Below are 18,260 nucleotides of genomic sequence, written 5' to 3' on the forward strand. Positions count from 1 at the left end.
TTAACAGGACATTAACCAACATTAACAAGACATTAACCAACATTAACAAGACATTAACCAACATTAACAGGACATTAACCAACATTAACAAGACATTAACCAACATTAACAGGACATTAACAGGACATTAACAAACATTAACCAACATTAACAGGACATTAACCAACATTAACAAGACATTAACCAACATTAACAAGACATTAACCAACATTAACAGACATTAACCAACATTAACAAGACATTAACCAACATTAACAGGACATTAACCAACATTAACAAGACATTAACCAACATTAACAAGACATTAACCAACATTAACAAGACATTAACCAACATTAACAGGACATTAACCAACATTAACAAGACATTAACCAACATTAACAAGACATTAACCAACATTAACAGGACATTAACCAACATTAACAGGACATTAACCAACATTAACAAGACATTAACCAACATTAACATTAACCAACAGACATTAACCAACATTAACAAGACATTAACCAACATTAACAAGACATTAACCAACATTAACAAGACATTAACCAACATTAACAAGACATTAACCAACATTAACAAGGACATTAACAAACATTAACAAGACATTAACCAACATTAACAAGACATTAACCAACATTAACAAGACATTAACCAACATTAACAGGACATTAACCAACATTAACAAGACATTAACCAACATTAACAGGACATTAACCAACATTAACAAGACATTAACCAACATTAACAACATTAACAGACATTAACCAACATTAACAGGACATTAACCAACATTAACAAGACATTAACCAACATTACACATTAACAACATTAACAAACAAGACATTAACCAACATTAACAGGACATTAACCAACATTAACAGGACATTAACCAACATTAACAAGACATTAACCAACATTAACAAGACATTAACAAGACATTAACCAACATTAACAGGACATTAACCAACATTAACAAGACATTAACCAACATTAACAGGACATTAACCAACATTAACAAGACATTAACCAAACATTAACCAACATTAACAGGACATTAACCAACATTAACAAGACATTAACCAACATTAACAGGACATTAACCAACATTAACAACATTAACCACACAAGACATTAACAACATTAACAGGACATTAACCAACATTAACAAGACATTAACCAACATTAACAAGACATTAACAACATTAACAGGACATTAACCAACATTAACATTAACCAACATTAACAGGACATTAACCAACATTAACAAGACATTAACCAACATTAACAAGACATTAACCAACATTAACAAGACATTAACCAACATTAACATTAACCAACATTAACAAGACATTAACCAACATTAACAGGACATTAACCAACATTAACAGGACATTAACCAACATTAACAAGACATTAACCAACATTAATTAACCAACATTAACAGGACATTAACCAACATTAACAAGACATTAACCAACATTAACAAGACATTAACCAACATTAACAGGACATTAACCAACATTAACCAACATTAACAAGACATTAACCAACATTAACAGGACATTACATTAACCAAACAACATTAACAGGACATTAACCAACATTAACAAGACATTAACCAACATTAACAAGACATTAACCAACATTAACATTAACAAGACATTAACCAACATTAACAGGACATTAACCAACATTAACAGGACATTAACATTAACCAACATTAACCAACATTAACAGGACATTAACCAACATTAACAAGACATTAACAAGACATTAACCAACATTAACAAGACATTAACAACATTAACATTAACCAACATTAACAGACATTAACAAACATTAACAAGACATTAACAACATTAACAAGACATTAACCAACATTAACAAGACATTAACCAACATTAACAGGACATTAACCAACATTAACAAGACATTAACCAACATTAACAAGACATTAACCAACATTAACAGGACATTAACCAACATTAACAAGACATTAACCAACATTAACAAGACATTAACCAACATTAACAGGACATTAACCAATTAACAACATTAACAGGACATTAACCAACATTAACAAGACATTAACCAACATTAACAGGACATTAACCAACATTAACAGGACATTAACCAACATTAACAAGACATTAACCAACATTAACAAGACATTAACCAACATTAACAGGACATTAACCAACATTAACAACATTAACCAACATTAACAGGACATTAACCAACATTAACAAGACATTAACCAACATTAACAAGACATTAACCAACATTAACAAGGACATTAACCAACATTAACAAGACATTAACCAACATTAACAAGGACATTAACCAACATTAACAGGACATTAACCAAACATTAACAACATTAACAAGACATTAACAGGACATTAACAAGACATTAACAAGACATTAACCAACATTAACAAGACATTAACCAACATTAACAGGACATTAACCAACATTAACAGGACATTAACCAACATTAACAAGACATTAACCAACATTAACAAGACATTAACCAACATTAACAAGACATTAACCAACATTAACAAGACATTAACCAACATTAACAAGACATTAACCAACATTAACAAGACATTAACCAACATTAACAGGACATTAACCAACATTAACAAGACATTAACCAACATTAACAGGACATTAACCATTAACATTAACAACATTAACAGACATTAACCATTAACAAGACATTAACAACATTAACAAGACATTAACCAACATTAACAGGACATTAACCAACATTAACAAGACATTAACCAACATTAACAGGACATTAACCAACATTAACAAGACATTAACCAACATTAACAACATTAACAAGGACATTAACCAACATTAACAGGACATTAACCAACATTAACATTAACAGGACATTAACCAACATTAACAAGACATTAACCAACATTAACAGGACATTAACCAACATTAACAAGACATTAACCAACATTAACAAGACATTAACCAACATTAACAGGACATTAACCAACATTAACAACATTAACAGGACATTAACATTAACAGGACATTAACCAACATTAAAGACATTAACAACATTAACAGGACATTAACCAACATTAACAACATTAACAGGACATTAACCAACATTAACAACATTAACAAGACATTAACCAACATTAACAAGACATTAACCAACATTAACAACATTAACAAGACATTAACCAACATTAACAGGACATTAACCAACATTAACCAACATTAACAAGACATTAACCAACATTAACAAGACATTAACCAACATTAACAAGACATTAACCAACATTAACAAGACATTAACCAACATTAACAAGACATTAACCAACATTAACAGGACATTAACCAACATTAACAAGACATTAACCAACATTAACAGGACATTAACCAACATTAACAGGACATTAACAGGACATTAACCAACATTAACAAGACATTAACCAACATTAACAAGACATTAACCAACATTAACAAGACATTAACCAACATTAACAGGACATTAACCAACATTAACAAGACATTAACCAACATTAACAAGACATTAACCAACATTAACAAGACATTAACCAACATTAACAAGACATTAACCAACATTAACAAGACATTAACCAACATTAACAAGACATTAACCAACATTAACAGGACATTAACCAACATTAACAGGACATTAACCAACATTAACAAGACATTAACCAACATTAACAAGACATTAACCAACATTAACAGGACATTAACCAACATTAACAAGACATTAACCAACATTAACAAGACATTAACCAACATTAACAACATTAACAGGACATTAACAAGACATTAACCAACATTAACAAGACATTAACCAACATTAACAAGACATTAACCAACATTAACAGGACATTAACCAACATTAACAGGACATTAACCAACATTAACAAGACATTAACAACATTAACAGACATTAACCAACATTAACAAGACATTAACCAACATTAACAAGACATTAACCAACATTAACAAGACATTAACCAACATTAACAAGAACATTAACAAGACATTAACCAACATTAACAGGACATTAACAACATTAACAAGACATTAACCAACATTAACAGGACATTAACCAACATTAACAAGACATTAACCAACATTAACAAGACATTAACCAACATTAACAGGAACATTAACAACATTAACAACATTAACAGGACATTAACCAACATTAACAAGACATTAACCAACATTAACATTAACCAACATTAACAGGACATTAACCAACATTAACAAGACATTAACCAACATTAACAAACATTAACAAGACATTAACAACATTAACCAACATTAACCAACATTAACCAACATTAACAGGACATTAACCAACATTAACAAGACATTAACATTAACAGGACATTAACCAACATTAACATTAACAACATTAACAGACATTAACCAACATTAACAAGACATTAACAAGACATTAACCAACATTAACAAGACATTAACCAACATTAACAAGACATTAACCAACATTAACAAGACATTAACCAACATTAACAAGACATTAACCAACATTAACAAGACATTAACCAATTAACATTAACAGGACATTAACCAACATTAACAAGACATTAACCAAACAAGACATTAACCAACATTAACAGGACATTAACCAACATTAACAAGACATTAACCAACATTAACAGGACATTAACCAACATTAACAGGACATTAACCAACATTAACAGGACATTAACCAACATTAACAAGGACATTAACCAACATTAACAGACATTAACCAACATTAACAGGACATTAACCAACATTAACAGGACATTAACAAACATTAACAGGACATTACATTAACAGGACATTAACCAACATTAACAAGACATTAACCAACATTAACAGGACATTAACCAACATTAACAAGACATTAACCAACATTAACAAGACATTAACCAACATTAACAGGACATTAACAGGACATTACATTAACAGGACATTAACCAACATTAACAAGACATTAACCAACATTAACAAGACATTAACCAACATTAACAGGACATTAACCAACATTAACAGGACATTAACCAACATTAACAGGACATTAACCAACATTAACAGGACATTAACCAACATTAACAAGACATTAACCAACATTAACAGGACATTAACCAACATTAACCAACATTAACCAACATTAACAGGACATTAACCAACATTAACCAACATTAACAGACATTAACCATTAACAAGACATTAACCAACATTAACAAGACATTAACCAACATTAACAGACATTAACCAACATTAACAAGACATTAACCAACATTAACAAGACATTAACCAACATTAACAGGACATTAACCAACATTAACAGGACATTAACCAACATTAACAAGACATTAACCAACATTAACAAGACATTAACCAACATTAACAGGACATTAACCAACATTAACAAGACATTAACCAACATTAACAAGACATTAACCAACATTAACAGACATTAACCAACATTAACAGGACATTAACCAACATTAACAGACATTAACCAACATTAACAAGACATTAACCAACATTAACAGGACATTAACCAACATTAACAGGACATTAACAGGACATTAACCAACATTAACAGGACATTAACAGGACATTAACCAACATTAACAGGACATTAACAGGACATTAACCAACATTAACCGAACATTAACAAGACATTAACCAACATTAACAAGACATTAACCAACATTAACAGGACATTAACGGTAACAACATTAACAACATTAACCAACATTAACAGGACATTAACCAACATTAACAAGACATTAACCAACATTAACAAGACATTAACCAACATTAACAAGACATTAACCAACATTAACAGGACATTAACCAACATTAACAGGACATTAACCAACATTAACAAGACATTAACCAACATTAACAGGACATTAACCAACATTAACAGGACATTAACCAACATTAACAAGACATTAACCAACATTAACAAGACATTAACCAACATTAACAGGACATTAACCAACATTAACAGGACATTAACCAACATTAACAAGACATTAACCAACATTACCAAGACATTAACAGGACATTAACAGGACATTAACCAACATTAACAGGACATTAACCAACATTAACAGGACATTAACCAAACAAGACATTAACAACATTAACAAGACATTAACCAACATTAACAGGACATTAACCAACATTAACAGGACATTAACCAACATTAACAAGACATTAACAGGACATTAACCAACATTAACAGGACATTAACCAACATTAACAGGACATTAACAGGACATTAACCAACATTAACCAACATTAACAACATTAACCAACATTAACAGACATTAACCAACATTAACAAGACATTAACCAACATTAACAAGACATTAACCAACATTAACAAGACATTAACATTAACCAACATTAACACATTAACAACATTAACAGGACATTAACCAACATTAACAGGACATTAACCAACATTAACAAGACAACATTAACAAGACATTAACCAACATTAACAAGACATTAACCAACATTAACAAGACATTAACCAACATTAACAAGACATTAACCAACATTAACAAGACATTAACCAACATTAACAAGACATTAACCAACATTAACAGGACATTAACCAACATTAACAGGACATTAACCAACATTAACAAGACATTAACCAACATTAACAAGACATTAACCAACATTAATAGGACATTAACCAACATTAACAGGACATTAACAGGACATTAACCAACATTAACAGGACATTAACAGGACATTAACCAACATTAACAGGACATTAACAACATTAACAGGACATTAACCAACATTAACAAGACATTAACCAACATTAACAGGACATTAACCAACATTAACAGGACATTAACCAACATTAACAAGACATTAACCAACATTAACAAGACATTAACCAACATTAACAGGACATTAACCAACATTAACAGGACATTAACCAACATTAACAGGACATTAACAGGACATTAACCAACATTAACCAACATTAACAAGACATTAACCAACATTAACAAGACATTAACCAACATTAACAAGACATTAACCAACATTAACAAGACATTAACCAACATTAACAAGACATTAACCAACATTAACAGGACATTAACCAACATTAACAAGACATTAACCAACATTACATTAACAACATTAACAGGACATTAACCAACATTAACAAGACATTAACCAACATTAACAGACATTAACCAACATTAACAAGACATTAACCAACATTAACAGGACATTAACCAACATTAACAGGACATTAACCATTAACATTAACAACATTAACAAGACATTAACCAACATTAACAAGACATTAACCAACATTAACAACATTAACAGGACATTAACCAACATTAACAACATTAACCAACATTAACAGACATTAACCAACATTAACAACATTAACCAACATTAACAGACATTAACCAACATTAACAGGACATTAACCAACATTAACAAGACATTAACCAACATTAACAGGACATTAACCAACATTAACAAGACATTAACCAACATTAACCAAGACATTAACAACATTAACAGGACATTAACCAACATTAACAAGGACATTAACCAACATTAACAAGACATTAACCAACATTAACAGGACATTAACCAACATTAACAGGACATTAACCAACATTAACAGGACATTAACCAACATTAACAGACATTAACCAACATTAACAAGACATTAACCAACATTAACAGGACATTAACAAGACATTAACCAACATTAACAAGACATTAACCAACATTAACAGGACATTAACCAACATTAACAGGACATTAACCAACATTAACAGGACATTAACAGGACATTAACCAACATTAACAACATTAACAGGACATTAACCAACATTAACAAGACATTAACCAACATTAACAAGACATTAACCAACATTAACAGGACATTAACCAACATTAACAGGACATTAACCAACATTAACAAGACATTAACAACATTAACAAGACATTAACCAACATTAACAAGACATTAACCAACATTAACAAGACATTAACCAACATTAACAAGACATTAACCAACATTAACAAGACATTAACCAACATTAACAACATTAACCAACATTAACAAGACATTAACCAACATTAACAAGACATTAACCAACATTAACAAACATTAACCAACATTAACAGGACATTAACCAACATTAACATTAACCAACATTAACAAGACATTAACAACATTAACAAGGACATTAACCAACATTAACAGGACATTAACCAACATTAAAGACATTAACCAACATTAACAAACATTAACAACATTAACAAGACATTAACATTAACCAACATTAACAGGACATTAACCAACATTAACAAGACATTAACCAACATTAACAAGACATTAACCAACATTAACAAGACATTAACCAACATTAACAAGACATTAACCAACATTAACAAGACATTAACCAACATTAACAGACATTAACCAACATTAACAAGACATTAACCAACATTAACAAGACATTAACCAACATTAACAAGACATTAACCAAGACATTAACCAACATTAACAGGACATTAACCAACATTAACAGGACATTAACCAACATTAACAAGACATTAACCAACATTAACAAGACATTAACCAACATTAACAAGACATTAACCAACATTAACAGGACATTAACCAACATTAACAAGACATTAACCAACATTAACAGGACATTAACCAACATTAACAAGACATTAACAGGACATTAACAAGACATTAACAACATTAACCAACAATAACAAGACATTAACCAACATTAACAAGACATTAACCAACATTAACAAGACATTAACCAACATTAACAAGGACATTAACCAACATTAACAAGACATTAACCAACATTAACAAGACATTAACCAACATTAACAGGACATTAACCAACATTAACAGGACATTAACCAACATTAACAAGACATTAACCAACATTAACAAGACATTAACCAACATTAACAGACATTAACCAACATTAACAAGACATTAACCAACATTAACAAGACATTAACCAACATTAACAAGACATTAACCAACATTAACAAGACATTAACCAACATTAACAAGACATTAACCAACATTAACAAGACATTAACCAACATTAACAGGACATTAACCAACATTAACAAGACATTAACCAACATTAACAGACATTAACCAACATTAACAGACATTAACCAACATTAACAGGACATTAACAACATTAACAAGACATTAACCAACATTAACAGGACATTAACCAACATTAACAAGACATTAACCAACATTACAACCAACAGGACATTAACAGGACATTAACAAGACATTAACAAGACATTAACCAACATTAACAACATTAACAACATTAACAAGACATTAACCAACATTAACATTAACAACATTAACAGGACATTAACCAACATTAACAAGACATTAACCAACATTAACAGGACATTAACCAACATTAACAAGACATTAACCAACATTAACAAGACATTAAACAACATTAACCAACATTAACAAGACATTAACCAACATTAACAAGACATTAACCAACATTAACAGGACATTAACCAACATTAACAAGACATTAACCAACATTAACAAGACATTAACCAACATTAACAGGACATTAACCAACATTAACAACATTAACAAGACATTAACCAACATTAACAGGACATTAACCAACATTAACAAGACATTAACCAACATTAACAAGACATTAACCAACATTAACAAGACATTAACCAACATTAACAGGACATTAACCAACATTAACAGGACATTAACAGGACATTAACAACATTAACCAACATTAACAAGACATTACATTAACAGGACATTAACAGGACATTAACCAACATTAACAAGACATTAACCAACATTAACAAGACATTAACAACATTAACAAGGACATTAACCAACATTAACAAGACATTAACCAACATTAACAGACATTAACCAACATTAACAGACATTAACCAACATTAACAGGACATTAACCAACATTAACAAGACATTAACCAACATTAACAAGACATTAACCAACATTAACAAGACATTAACCAACATTAACAGGACATTAACCAACATTAACAAGACATTAACCAACATTAACAAACAGACATTAACCAACATTAACAGGACATTAACCAACATTAACAAGACATTAACCAACATTAACAACATTAACCAACATTAACAGGACATTAACCATTAACCAACATTAACAAGACATTAACCAACATTAACAAGGACATTAACCAACATTAACAGGACATTAACCAACATTAACATTAACCAACATTAACAACATTAACCAACATTAACAAGGACATTAACCAACATTAACAAGACATTAACCAACATTAACAGGACATTAACCAACATTAACAAGACATTAACCAACATTAACAGGACATTAACCAACATTAACAAGACATTAACCAACATTAACAAGACATTAACCAACATTAACAAGGACATTAACCAACATTAACAAGACATTAACCAACATTAACAAGACATTAACCAACATTAACAGGACATTAACCAACATTAACAAGACATTAACCAACATTAACAAGACATTAACCAACATTAACAGGACATTAACCAACATTAACAACATTAACCAACATTAACACATTAACCAACATTAACAAACCAACATTAACAGACATTAACCAACATTAACAAGACATTAACCAACATTAACAGGACATTAACCAACATTAACAAGACATTAACCAACATTAACAAGACATTAACCAACATTAACAAGACATTAACCAACATTAACAGGACATTAACCAACATTAACAAGACATTAACCAACATTAACAAGACATTAACCAACATTAACAGGACATTAACCAACATTAACAGGACATTAACCAACATTAACAAGACATTAACCAACATTACCAAGACATTAACAGGACATTAACCAACATTAACAGGACATTAACCAACATTAACAAGACATTAACCAACATTAACATTACATTAACATTAACCACATTAACAAGACATTAACCAACAATAACAAGACATTAACCAACATTAACAGGACATTAACCAACATTAACAGGACATTAACCAACATTAACAGGACATTAACCAACATTAACAGGACATTAACCAACATTAACAGGACATTAACAATACATTAACAGGACATTAACAGGACATTAACAAGACATTAACCAACATTAACAAGACATTAACCAACATTAACAAGACATTAACCAACATTAACAAGACATTAACCAACATTAACAGGACATTAACCAACATTAACAGGACATTAACCAACATTAACCAACATCAATAAGACATTGTAAGTCATTATTGGACATCCATTTTTTTTTACTGCAGGATTCTGACACACACCCAAACACACCCAAACACACACAACACACACACATTCCTTCTCAAACAGTAACTCACAAATGAATTATGTTGAGCAGTATTAGTAGAACATGACCGCATAGTGCCAGCATTCAAAAACACAAGGTGTTAACCACAAGGTTCCCGGGTTAATTTTTGTCAAAGACCTACTGCACCTGAACAGCCCTACTGAAATCTTCCAAAAAAAACTCTGTGGCTGTCAAATGCATTTGCCACAAAATGTACCTGTAGATTAGTCTGCCTGCCAGGCACATAAAACTGAACCCTAACGACCCTATGAAATGGCAAGCCAATGGGAGCGGAATGCTATCTTATTTGCATTATTTGCATTCACGTCTAGCCACACACATTTTGCATAAGATATGGCAAAATGTGTGTGTGTTATGTGTGTGTGTGCGAGAGTGTGTATGTGACCCCCTAGTGACAATCCCATATAGAGCAGCCCTAACGTGTCCTTACTGCTAAATCAATAGCTGTCAGAGATCTGAATTTCAGCCCCAAAGCATCTCATCTTCTCATTTGTTGAAGTGCCAATCAAATAATGTTTTCTTACAAGGTGTGGTTAGGAATTAGGAAGCGGAAAATACTGTGGATACACGAAATAATACATCTCTCCACTTTCTTTTGTCTGCGAAATATGTCTGACCTTTTCACGGGCCTGAAATGTACATGTAAATTATACAAATGAAATGTAAAATAAACAATGACAGGCACACTTATTCTGGCTAGACTTGAATGCAAATAAGTAGCCCTAAATCACTGGAGGCTGCTGAGGGGATGAAGGCTCATAGTAATGGCTGGATCGGTGGTCAATAGAATGGTATCAAGCACATTGGAATACCAGGTGTTTGATGTGTTCGATGCCATTCCATTCGTTCCGTTCCAGCCATTACTTTGAGCCCGTCCTCTCCAATGAAGGTTCCCCCGGCCACCTGTGCCCTTTATAAGTCATAACCTACTCCCCTATGAAAAACTAGGACTGATAGTTGTGGTTCCAAAGTACGTCCCTCACTATATGCCCAGAATATATCCAGGATGACAGTAAGGCTGCTGGTTTGCTACTGGCATTATATTTGAGTAATTTAGCAGACACTCTTATCCAATTAGGGTTAAGTGCCTTGCTTATTAAGGGCACATCGACATACTTTGGCTCAGGGATTAGAATCAGCAACCGTTTGGTTACTGGCCCAACGCTCTTAACCACTAGACTATTTACCTGAATCTTACCCAGGAATTTATAGTGTGCTCCTGTGAGATAAAATATTGTAAATAATGACTGATTACTGACTTTATGTCATTAATCAATCAAATGTATTTATAAAGCCCTTCTTACATCGGCTGATGTCACAAAGTGCTGTACAGAAACCCAGCCTAAAACCCCAAACAGCAAGCAATGCAGGTGTAGAAGCACGGTGGCTAGGAAAAACTCCCTAGAAAGGCCAGAACCTAGGAAGAAACCTAGAGAGGAACCCGGCTCTGAGGGGTGGCCAGTCCTCTTCTGGCTGTGCCAGGTGGAGATTATAACAGAACATGGCCAAGATGTTAAAATGTTCATAGATGACCAGCAGGGTCAAATAATAATAATGACAGTGGTTGTTGAGGGTGCAACAGGTCAGCACCTCAGTAACATTTTACTGCAATGGGCTAAATCAGGCTCACACAGTATTTATTGGTCGTCTGAAACAAATCTACTTTGAAACAAAAGTATAAAACCCTCACACACAAGAAGAAACCTGTACCATGTCAGATATAGAGTTGAAATGTATTACATTTTGACTTTGCATCCTAATATTACACTTTATATACATCACAGAAGACTGAAATGTAACAAAACAGTTTGACATAGAAACACTGGATTTTTGTCATTTAAAAACACGGTGTGTTTATTAATTTATGAAATTATGTTATTAATATTTTTCAACAAATTGTCCTTCTAGGTTTCGTAATCTGAGTAAATTACAGTAACACGAGGCACTGCAATATTTCAAAACATGTAATAACCCCTTTATATTATAATAAAGATAAAACAATGAATCATTTCAATAGTATCTATTCCAAAACTCTTAAAATAGATTTGTTCCATGTCACCCTCCATCTCAGACTGTTCTGAGATCGTTTCTATAGTTTGAAACAGGCAAGATTGGCATTCCTGAAACATTATTTGGGAGAAATGTACTTGGCTCATCGTGCTCTAGCGACTCCTTGTGGCCAGCCGGGTGCCTGCAGGCTGACCTTGGTTGTCGGGTGAACAGTGTTTCCTCCGACACATTGGTTCGGCTGGCTTCCGGGTTAAGCGGGTGGGTGTTAATTAAGAAGCGGGTCATGTTTTGGAGGACGCATGACTCGACCTTCACCTCCCGAGCCCGTTGGAGAGTTGAGGCGATGAGACAAGATCGAAAGTGGGGAGAAGAAAAAATAATAATTGTGTGGTTTATTTTTATTATTATTATAAAACTATTAGACCATTCCTGGTGAATTAATGGTTTCAATGTTATGGTCTCTAATGGTCTTCAATGGTGTGACAGGTAGCCTAGTGGTTAGAGTGTTGGACTAGTAACCAAAAGTTTGCAAGATTGAATCCCCGAGCTGACAAAGTAAAAATCTGTCATTCTGCCCCTGAACAAGGAGTTTAACCCACTGTTCCTAGGCTGTCATTGAAAATAAGAATTTGTTCTTAACTGACTTGCCTAGTTAAATAAAGGTAAAAGTCCCAAACATATATTATATAGTGTTTTTCGATGGTATTGAATTCTTTTAGTGTTGTCAAAACATTTGAATCCCTAGTTAATTTCTCCATCAGTGTTTTGGGTCTTTGGGAGAAGTCTTCATATGAGAATTGCACCATAAGGATAGCCCTCCATAGAGAAGTCTTCATATGAGAATTGCACCATAGGGATAGCCCTCCACAGAGAAGTCTTCATATGAGAATTGCACCATAGGGATAGCCCTCCACAGAGACGTCTTCATATGAGAATTGCACCATACAGATAGCCCTCCACAGAGAAGTCTTCATATGAGAATTGCACCATAGGGATAGCCCTCCACAGAGAAGTCTTCATATGAGAATTGCACCATAGGGATAGCCCTCCACAGAGAAGTCTTCATATGAGAATTGCACCATAGGGATAGCCCTCCACAGAGTTGCCACTTGAACTATTCAAGGAGAGTTGGGTTGAAACATTAGGTTGATAAGAGAAGGACAAACTGCATTGCTTTCATGGAGGAATTGTGAGAATGACGACACAATTTGTTTTCATGAGCCAAATCTATTGGTTTTCTAACCAAAGTTGCAAATTAAAGTTTGTGATATATTTAATAAACAAGAGACCAGCAAAATGGATTTAAAAAAGAGTGTGGTGGCAGTAGCAGCATCTAGTGGTCAAAACCAGGTACTTCCAAAATATTTTACGGTAAATAATGCAAGCGATTTCAAGGATTCATTTCACTGAACAGGGGATGAAAACAAATCTACAGATTCACAGGGATTACATTACATGGTATGGGGAAGCAATAATCCAGGAGAACAGGGGATGAAAACAAATCTACAGATTCACAGGGATTACATTACATGGTATGGGGAAGCAATAATCCAGGAGAACAGGGGATGAAAACAAATCTACAGATTCACATGGATTACATTACATGGTATGGGAAGCAATAATCCAGGAGAACAGGGGATGAAAACAAATCTACAGATTCACAGGGATTACATTACATTGTATGGGGAAGCAATAATCCAGGAGAACAGGGGATGAAAACAAATCTACAGATTCACAGGGATTACATTACATGGTATGGGGAAGCAATAATCCAGGAGAACAGGGGATGAAAACAAATCTACAGATTCACAGGGATTACATTACATGGTATAGGGAAGCAATAATCCAGGAGAACAGGGTATGAAAACAAATCTACAGATTCACAGGGATTACATTACATGGTATAGGGAAGCAATAATCCAGGAGAACAGGGGATGAGAACAAATCTACAGATTCACAGGGATTACATTACATGGTATGGGGAAGCAATAATCCAGGAGAACATGGGATGAAAACAAATCTACAGATTCACAGGGATTACATTACATGGTATGGGGAAGCAATAATCCAGGAGAACAGGGGATGAAAACAAATCTACAGATTCACAGGGATTACATTACATGGTATGGGGAAGCAATAATCCAGGTGAACAGGGGATGAAAACAAATCTACAGATTCACAGGGATTACATTACATGGTATGGGGAAGCAATAATCCAGGAGAACAGGGGATGAAAACAAATGTAATAATTAACAAGACATACAGATTCACAGGGATTACATTACATGGTATGGGGAAGCAATAATCCAGGAGAACAGGGGATGAGAACAAATCTACAGATTCACAGGTGATTACATTACATGGTATGGGGGGAAGCAATAATCCAGGAGAACAGGGGATGAAAACAAATCTACAGATTCACAGGGATTACATTACATGGTATGGGGAAGCAATAATCCAGGAGAACAGGGGATGAAAACAAATCTACAGATTCACAGGGATTACATTACATGGTATGGGGAAGCAATAATCCAGGAGAACAGGGGATGAAAACAAATCTACAGATTCACAGGGATTACATTACATGGTATGGGGAAGCAATAATCCAAACCGAAGCTTCATATTACTTGTCAAACATAAATAACTGATACTGTACGCTGGTTGTTGAGGAGGATTGGCATGGGGTGGGTGGCATTTGACAACAACACAAATATTCCTTCATGTTTTACTCATTGGAAGGAAGAAGTTTGGTCCAAATCAGATGTTGGTTACTATATTTATTGAATATTATCTGAATCCTATAAATTAAAATGGCCAGTTTAGGTGCTTAGCTTATCAATTAGCTTAATTTATCAGAGATCAAATAATATTTTAACCTAATAATGTTTCAGGAATGCTAATCATATCTCTTACTAACTACCGAAACGGTTTCAGAACAATCTGAGATGATGGGTGTCGAAAATTGTCCTTCTTCCCACTAGGCACACACTGGCTGAATCAACGTTGTTTCCACATAATTTCAATTAAATTACATTGAATGTGGAATAGATGTTGAATTGACGTCTATGCTCGATGGGTTGTGCTTTTTGAGGTGGAACGACCCAATAACAAAACGCATTTTGGATAACTTTTAATTCACGGTGCGCGTTTGGAACACAATGGAAAGGAATCACCCCAATAAAGGTTAATGGTTTAACTTCTGCTCTGAATTATCTTGCTATTTTGGTGAATGGTTACTGATTGTAAAGACGATTGTGCGGCGCATTAATAAATGTCAATAAATTGCCGTGGAGAGACGCTGGATACAGCTGGACATTGCGCGTAATACCATAAAAGGCTACAATATAGCGTGTCATATCGCAGTTAAACTCTCCAACCTTGTACAGTAGGCTAGCATGTTATTTTACGTTGAAACAAACAACCCACGAAAGTAAAATAGGCTGCCAGTGCCTTTCAATGCACGGGACACATTAATTATCGCCCGAATTGCTTAAAATAGAATGCACGGCGATGATGTGTCGTAAACAGAGCTATCCCTGTTTCGTAAATACAATTAATCACTTTTACGACTTCAGTCTCTCCCCGCGCTTACCTTGTAGCCTTCCTGACAACGTAGGAATGAGCGAACTCCAAATGGTCATCAAGCCACGCTTCCATCCTTTCACTTTCTGGGGGATAGCAGCCCTCCATGCTCAAAACCCAAATCCCCCCAATTAATCAGATTACCATCAACACTCCGAAGATGGAAGCAAATAATATCAGTCACTGGTAAGCAGTGTGTGTGGTAGTAGTCTTCTGTTTTCAGAGAGCGCTTCCTACATTGTGAGCGCGTGTGGGTAGACTTCGGCAAGACTTGAATTGCCTTTGTGCAGCAACATCGCACCCCTCCTAGTCTCTCTCTCTAAATTCTAAATGAACTATATTTTCCATGCTATATTCTAGCATGGAAAAGCAATGCATTTTTTGGGGGTCTGGTCTGCGTATTTGACAGAAAAGTAGATATGGGCTTACCTCAAGGGTAATAAATGGCAATAATATTTTTTTGCATATCCAGCATGGCAGATATTTTTCACATTTGTGAGTTAAGTAATTCTCAGGTGCTCCAGAAGTCAGCTGAACATAATTTAGGCATAATTGTCATTCAAATAGATTCACATTTTCATGTTTGATTGTTCTCATGAATACATGGGACTATTTAACATACAACACGAGCTACGGCTCCTTCCGTACACTCCAATGAACTTGACTTGCCTCAGATGGGGCACGTGTGTGTGATTGGGTTTTGGTGATACAAGGGAACATCAGTCAATATCACCGACAAGGACGCATTTTACTTTGAGGGAATGCAGAGTGTGAATCGACCGCTTGTAACGACGACGTTCGTCTGTTGTAAGAAGAGAGTCAGACCGAAATGCAGCGTGTAGGTTACTCATGACTTTAATGAATGAAAACGGTACATGAAATAACTGAAATATGAAAACAACAAACGAAACGTGAAACTAATTACAGCCTATCTGGTGACTACTAACACAGAGACAGGTACAAACACCCACAAAATACAAAGCGAAACTCAGGCTGCCTAAATACGGTTCCCAATCAGAGACAACGAATAAGCACCTGACTCCAATTGAGAATCGCCTCAGGCAGCCAAGCCTATACAACACCCCTAATTAGCCGCGATCCCAAATACTACAAACCCCAATACGAAAAACAACATATAAACCCATGTCACACCC

General features: G+C 33.8%; 1 protein-coding gene across 1 annotated transcript in view; it reads right to left on the reverse strand.

The window, feature by feature from the left end:
* LOC124013867 (cGMP-specific 3',5'-cyclic phosphodiesterase-like) overlaps positions 1-17,353 on the reverse strand; it is a 78,610-nt gene extending 61,257 nt beyond the window's left edge. Inside the window, exon 1 of the mRNA XM_046328419.1 lies at positions 17,117-17,353. Coding sequence (XP_046184375.1) covers positions 17,117-17,214 — 98 coding nt within the window. The 5' untranslated portion in view covers positions 17,215-17,353. The remainder of the gene's footprint in view (positions 1-17,116) is intronic.
* Positions 17,354-18,260: the final 907 nt, after the last annotated feature.

The sequence above is a fragment of the Oncorhynchus gorbuscha genome, linkage group LG25 (genome assembly GCF_021184085.1).
Source record: "Oncorhynchus gorbuscha isolate QuinsamMale2020 ecotype Even-year linkage group LG25, OgorEven_v1.0, whole genome shotgun sequence".
NCBI classification, from domain to species: domain Eukaryota; kingdom Metazoa; phylum Chordata; class Actinopteri; order Salmoniformes; family Salmonidae; genus Oncorhynchus; species Oncorhynchus gorbuscha.